At 41.6% G+C, this 7,263-nt stretch overlaps 1 protein-coding gene across 1 annotated transcript in view; it reads left to right on the top strand.

The window, feature by feature from the left end:
• The window catches only part of LOC105546555 (nuclear pore complex protein Nup160-like), a 15,725-nt gene extending 10,062 nt beyond the window's left edge, over nt 1-5,663 (top strand). Inside the window, exons 3-7 of the mRNA XM_011989787.1 lie at nt 913-1,123; nt 1,446-1,668; nt 3,566-3,644; nt 4,191-4,305; nt 5,381-5,663. Of these exons, the coding sequence (XP_011845177.1) occupies nt 913-1,123; nt 1,446-1,668; nt 3,566-3,644; nt 4,191-4,305; nt 5,381-5,545 (793 nt within the window). The 3' untranslated portion in view covers nt 5,546-5,663. The remainder of the gene's footprint in view (nt 1-912; nt 1,124-1,445; nt 1,669-3,565; nt 3,645-4,190; nt 4,306-5,380) is intronic.
• The last annotated feature ends 1,600 nt before the right edge of the window (nt 5,664-7,263 follow it).

Below are 7,263 nucleotides of genomic sequence, written 5' to 3'. Positions count from 1 at the left end.
CGAGACTCCATCTCAAAAAAAAAAAAAAAAAAAAATGCTCTACCAGCGGCACCTGTGAACCACGTGGAGATGAATTCTGAGCAGTTGGTCAGGATTGTATCACAGTTTGCATAAGAAAATGGACAGGTACCACCAATATGATCAAGGAATATTCTGCCTATTTTTATGGCTGAAGTTCTAAAACCCCGTGCAGCGGTGAGATCTGTGGCTGCCAGTGGCGCCTTGCTCCTCAGCTGGAATTAATAAACAAGCTTTTGGGAAGGGTGGGGGAAAAGAAAAAAGCTCCTTTTGAGGAGTAATAATAAAAGTTAGAATAGCTTATCAGTATAGAAACTAACCCTGATATGTTCAATTTGCAAAGGTATTTTTATATTGTTAAAATATTTTTTTAGTAATATTTTTGCACATACATGTAAGCACATGTATACAATTGCTATTTGTGTGTGTGTATGTGTACACACACAGGCTATGCGTGTGTATGTGTGTGCACACGCATGCAATCGCAGGTTAAGAAGTAATAGAAGCAGGACATAACCGCAATTATTAAGGTTAGTTTTGTTAGATGCTGTAGTATATATGGAGGCCGTATTCCACTACAAGCAATGGCCGGGGTATGGTGTTAATTTTTATTATAGTAGAGTTTAATTGCATAAAATATCGTCCTAAATAAATGACCTATCAAGTTTGGAAATGTCTCTATGTAACAGAATCATAATGAAATTTGAATTTTGTAATGCTGTTTTTTATAAATTTACATAATGTGATTTGGAGTGCAAAAGTGTTCCAAATCTGTTTATCCAAAATTTTCAAATTTGGTGAATTCACTTGGACACTGTTCTTGTATACTTCAGTGCAACAGTCAGTGAGAAAGAAAAGCATAAACTTTTCAAACAAATGTCTCTTTTTCAACAGGAAGACCTCTGGAGATACATTGGAGCTGATGGAGGAGTCACTGGACATAAATCTGTTGAATAATGCCGTTCGCCTAAAATTCCAAAATTGCAGTGTTTTACCTGGAGGGGTTTATGTCTCTGAGACTCAGAATCATGTGATAATCTTGATGTTAACCAATCAAACAGTGCACAGGTTACTTTTACCACACCCCTCCCGGATGTATAGGAGTGTAAGTTGGCTAAGTGCAATATGTTTTATTTCCCAAATTACTCTGGGTGTCACAAATTTAGTGATGGAGCGATATCTTTTGGAATTGAAGGAAATTTGGATTCTCATTATCCCTCACCAAGCATACTTTGATAGCTACCACTTAAAATGATCAGGCATACATTTTAAGTTGAGAATTAGTTTTCATTAAAAAGAATGACTTTCTTCTTAAGCTTGACAGTTTACAGTTTTTTACTTTAAAAACTTTTTTAGCAATAGAGAGAAACTGAGCAAAATTCTGGTTATTTTGATTTAATAGATTCTTCTTTTTAATTACCCAACAGGAGTTGGTAGTTGAAAGTCAGATGCAGTCAATATTCACTGACATTGGAAAAGTTGATTTCACAGATCCTTGCAACTATCAATTAATTCCAGCAGTACCTGGAATATCTCCTAATTCCACCGCCTCAACAGCCTGGCTTAGCAGTGATGGGGAGGCCCTGTTTGCCTTACCATGTGCTTCTGGGGGAATCTTTGTTCTTAAGCTACCTCCTTATGACATACCTGGTAAGAATGGGAAATGAGCATGGATTTAAACAAGGAATGTTAATATTGAAACAGACCTTGAAAGTTCAACCTCGTCATCCAATGCAGGGATTGCATCTCTATTGCCCCGAAACTGGTCATTCATTATTGCTTGCCTAATGAGTCCCTAATGCTTTACTTTTATACAGTGGATAAGGAACTATAAAGCATATTGGAGCATGGAAAAACAAGTAGACAAGTATAAGACAGCCTATTCTAAATCCTATAGTAGAGATGAGTTGCCTAATTGTCTACCCTGAGATGGAGGCGTTATGACATTATAATTAAATTAATTGAAACAAAGACATTAAATACCCTGCACCAAATTGCCACTATGTCTTGCCTGGATTATTGTATTAGCTTTATATATATCTCCCCAGATCTGTCCTTAACCCTCTTCAGAAACTTCTCAGGTGGACTGATATATTTAAAACCCAAGGGCCGGACGCTGTGGCTCACACCTGTAGTCCCAACACTCTGGGAGGCCAAGGCGGGCGGGTCACCTGAGGGAGTCTCTCTCTGTTGCCCAGGCTGGAGTACAGTGGCGCGATCTCAGCTCACTGCAACCTCTGCCTCCTGGGTTCAAGCGATTCTCCTGCCTCAGCCTCCTGAGCAGCTGGGATTACAGGCATTTGCCACCATGCCCAGCTAATTTTTGTATTTTTAGTAGAGACAGGGTTTCACCATGTTGGCCAGGCTGGTCTCGAACTCCTGACCTTGCGATCTGCCCACCTTGGCGTCCCAAAGTGTTAGGATTACTGGCGTGAGCTACCACACCTGGCCTCCTTCCTTTCTTTCGAGACAGTCTCACTATCACCCAGGCTGGAATGCAATGGTGCCATCTTGGCTCACTGCAACCTCCACCTCGCAGGTTCAAGTGATTCTTGTGTCTCGGCCTCCCAAGTAGCTGGGATTACAGGTGCCCACCACCACGCCTGGCTAATTTTTGAATTTTTGTTAGAGACGGCATTTTGCCACATTGACTAGGTTGATCTCGAACCCCTGACCTCAAGTGATCCGCCTGCCTCAGCCTCCCAAAGTGCTGGGATTACAGGCATGAGCCACCGCACCTGGCCAACATGACCTAAGTTGGGTTTTAAATATATCATGTTATGCTGAATAAACCCAGAGTCCTTACACTGGCCTAGAGTGACCCACTGCTGTCTCTCTACCTTCATCTGTTCACTCTTCCCCTCCTCTTCACCAGCCACATACCTTCTTGCAATTCCTTGAATATGCCAGGACACCCCTACTTCAAGGCATTCGTTTGGTATAGCCAGCTACTAGCTTGGCTCATTCCCGCAGCTCCTTTAGGTCTTTACTCAATGTCACCTCGTTGAGGCCTTCCCTGACCACCCTTTTCAAAATTGCAGTGTCCCTGCCTGCCCTCCCTATGTCTTGGCATTCTCTGTACTCCTTTTGTGTCTTATGTTTCTGACTTACTGCCATTCTACTTAATTTAACTGTCTCTGCTTCTCCCCTTCCCCTAAAGGAATATAAGTTCCATGAGGACAGGAGTTTTAAAATTTGTTTTGTTTACTGCTATGTCACCACCATCTAGGACTGTGCCTGGCACAGGAAAGGTACCTAGGGATTGTTTTGGAAAGAATGAAGTGATTCTGCTGGGTGGCAATATGGGTTACTGTCTGTAAAAGGCAAAAATTTCCACGGGAAGTATAAAAATGCTATTTTTATGGATCTAATAATGATTCAAAATATTTTAGGTGTGATATATGTAGGAAAGTTACGTCCTAAAACTTTGTTAGTACAGAAATACAGAAGCCTGTTGCCTATTATAAAGACCTTGTTCGTGGTTACATCATTCTTGCCTTTGGGTTTCTCAAAGTGTGTTCAAGAGGTGCCTTGGATATCATTGCAGGTATGGTGTCAGTTGTGGAGCTGAAACAGAGTTCAGTAATGCAACGATTGCTTACAGGCTGGATGCCAACAGCCATCAGGTGAGTGGTGTCTGGTAGGTAAATCAAAGGGCCCAAGAATTTAATCTTTTTGTACTGGTCGGCAGTTATTGTTTCCAGTCTTATTCCAAGGCAAACATTATACTGGAAAGGAGAACAGTCAGAATAAAATCAAATTCCATCTGAGGAAAGCCATACTCCCAAGTCCATTTCGTCTGCAATTGGATGCATTGACAGCATAAAGCAGCCTACTGTTTATATTCTCAGAATACCCAGTTTGGTGCTCTGCCCTGACTTACCCAAATCGAGTTTCGTGTAAAATTATCAGAAGTAGAAAGTTTTTGATGGTTAAAGGAAAACAATACAAAAGGAAACAGTCTTCCATTGTTATGTAGAGCCTTTTAAATTTTATTGTAGTAATTGGTGATAAACCAAATAGAAATGTAGTTGTCTTATACTAGCATATAAGCTCTTGGTCCTTCTGCTAAGAGTGTACATTTATAATTCTATTATATTTCTTGAATTGCAAATTCTAATGATGAGATACTTTGCAGCAGTAAAACTCTAAAACTGGGTCTTATGTTTTAGGGGTGACCAGTCGCCTTCAGATCGTCCCCTCAGTCTTGCTGTTCATTGTGTGGAGCATGATGCCTTCATCTTTGCTCTGTGTCAGGATCATAAACTACGAATGTGGTCTTACAAGGTAAGTGCTACATTTATAGTTGCTGTAAGTTAAAATAGCATTGTGAATCATGAGAATTGAAATAAATTTTGCTGTTTCTCTTAAAGATGATCAGATGAATTAGTTTGGAAATTATTGGTCACTTCCAGATTCAGACAGTTTCATTTAGCTTTATTTTGCATATATTTCCTCCTTATTGTCTTTTTATTTGGAAAAATTATCAATCTTACAGGAACACTGAAAGAGTAGTACAAAGTATACATTTCACTATTTTTTCTTTTTTTAAAATTTTTATTTTTTGAGACAGTCTTACTTTGTCACCCAGGCTGGAGTACAGTGGCATGAATGCAGCTCACTGCAGCCTCCGCCTCCCGGGCTCAAGCTATTCGCCACCTCAGCTGCTCAAGTAACTAGGACTACAGGCTCATGCTACCACAGCTGGCTAATTTTTGTATTTTTTGTAGAGACCGGGTTTTGCCATGTTACCCAGGCTGGATGTTTCATTTAAGAGCAACAAATATGTTTTAAAAATGTAAGTTGGTAAAATGATTTTCAAGATTCATCTAAAAAAATACAGCTTATATTTTATATGAGTCTGATCTTATATTTCAGACTGAAGAGATGTTCTACATGTTAGCCTCCCGCCCCCCACCCTCCCCTGAAACAGTCTTGCTCTGTCACTCAGGCTGGAATGCAATGGCGCAATCTCACCTCACTGCAACCTCCACCTCCGAGGTTCAAGTGATTCTCCTGCCTCAGCTTCCCAAGTAGCTGGGATAACAGGCATGCACCACTGCACCTGGCTAATTTTTGTATTTTTTAGTAGAGATGGGGTTTCACCATATTGGCGAGGCTGGTCTTGAACTCCTGACCTCAGGTTATCCACCCACCTAGGCCTCCCAAAGTGCCGGGATTACAGAAGTGAGCCACTGCGCCCGGCCCGTGTTAGCCCTTTTAAAACAAAAACCTGTAAGGTCTTTTAGCAGATAAACTAGATAGAGTGGTAGATATAATGAAAGGTCCATCCTTTCAAAAGGTACGTTCTTCTAGCCTGAATATCCCTTGAATATCACCTATTAACTGTTTTCCTGGACAGGAGCAAATGTGCCTGATGGTAGCTGACATGCTGGAATATGTCCCTGTGAAGAAAGACCTTCGGCTCACTGCTGGAACTGGACACAAATTACGGCTTGCTTATTCCCCTGCCATGGGACTCTACATAGGGATATACATGCATGCACCAAAACAAGGACAGGTATGAAACACATAAGACACATACCAAGTTATTCTGTGTGTACTGATGTGGAGAAATGGCTGTAGACTCAGTGAGTCTGTTCAAGCTCTTTTCACCGACCTAGATGTGTTTCTGAGGTGTTGGTTGGGTTTGTGCTACTGTGTGAATTAGAAGATCTTGAAGGAAGGGTCAGTGTGAAAGGAAGTAGAGAGTTTAAAGTAATATGAAAGGAAAAGTTAACCAAAACTAAACAAGAAGAGCAAATTAGGAAGTCTAGGTGAAAAACACAGAATTCCTGAAAGGATGTAGGTGTTAAGTCGTTATGGTTAAGTTAATTTTTCTAAATAAATTTGCTTAGCATCCAGACAGTAGCCGCTGTCTGTAGATGAGATATGTAGGATGTGAGGTAATAGTGTAATCATTTAGTAAACAGCCATTTGTTGAGTATTCTGTGTTTGGTGCTGCGCCAGGCCCTTTATGGCCATTAATAATAGCAAACGCTGGGATTGTGCTTACTCTGGGCTCATATGCTATATGCGTTTTATCCATTTAATCCTAATAACAGCTCAGTGAGGTAGCCTCTGTCTCCATTACTATGCAGGGGCTCTGATTCCCCCACTGAGTCCCCATGCTAGGTCACTTCCCTTACCGGATGCCCTTCTCACTTCTGTTGGGCTCTCATAGCCCACTCCACACTGCTCCTCCAATGTGGATGTCCTCCTTACCCTGTTTGGGCCCTGAGACCACGAGACTGCCCCCATGCAGTGGACCTCCTCCTCACCCAACCTGAGTTTCCACCCTGCACCAAGCTTTCTGTCCACGTGGAAGCCTTCTCAAACCGTTCCTGCTCCTCCCCCCAAAGTCAGGCAGTCCCAAATGTGGACACTCTTCTAGGCTCTTGCCTCATCACACCCGGCCATATCACCCCTGCACACATGCCCTTCCCACTGTATTAGTGTTCTCACTCCTGTGCTGGGACATGCCTGCACCGATGTTCCCTTCTGCCTGTTCAGAGTGAAGAACAACCCCCTTATGCCGAAGCCCAACCCCCTCAGGTCCCCGACCCTTACCTTCTGGCCAGCAAGGATATCTACCTTGCTCTAGGTACCTATTGGTTTTTGGACTGGATTGCTCAGGAACAGAATGGAAGGGAAGAGGAAGAGCTCATTCTTGCAATTTTTTCCTAATATTGTGGCCCAAAAGTATCATTCTATCAAGACATTTCTCTTGATTGCACATAATTGTTCTATTCTCTCTTCTGGAGGACAACCCTTGAACTGTTTGAACATACCTATCTATCTCCCCTAAGTATGCTCTTCTCTATGTAGGTTGTAGGTGGTAGGAGAATTGACCCCGCTCTAACTTCCTTAGTTCCTTCCGTTGTTACTCATGTAACATCCTGTTAATCAGTCTCCTCGACATGTTATTAGTTTGTCAAACTAAAATAGTGGTTCTCAAACTTTTGGTCTCAGGACCCTATTACACTCTTACCGAGAACTGCAAAGAGCTTTTGTTTATGTGGGTTATATCTGTGGATATTTACCTTATTAGAAATTAAAACTGACTGGATGTGGGTTGGCACATTTTATTATGCAATACCTAAATTACTGTTTTGGGGGGTAATTCCAAGACCACCTCACCTCCATGTCCAGTAATATTCTGAAAGGACTCATAGGGCTCAGTATGTAGTTGTGCTGACAGCTAAGATGTATTACAGTGAAAAGATACAAAGCAAAGTCAGTAAA

The sequence above is a fragment of the Mandrillus leucophaeus genome, unplaced genomic scaffold (genome assembly GCF_000951045.1).
Source record: "Mandrillus leucophaeus isolate KB7577 unplaced genomic scaffold, Mleu.le_1.0 Scaffold1099, whole genome shotgun sequence".
NCBI classification, from domain to species: domain Eukaryota; kingdom Metazoa; phylum Chordata; class Mammalia; order Primates; family Cercopithecidae; genus Mandrillus; species Mandrillus leucophaeus.
This window is presented reverse-complemented; position numbering and strand designations above follow the sequence as displayed.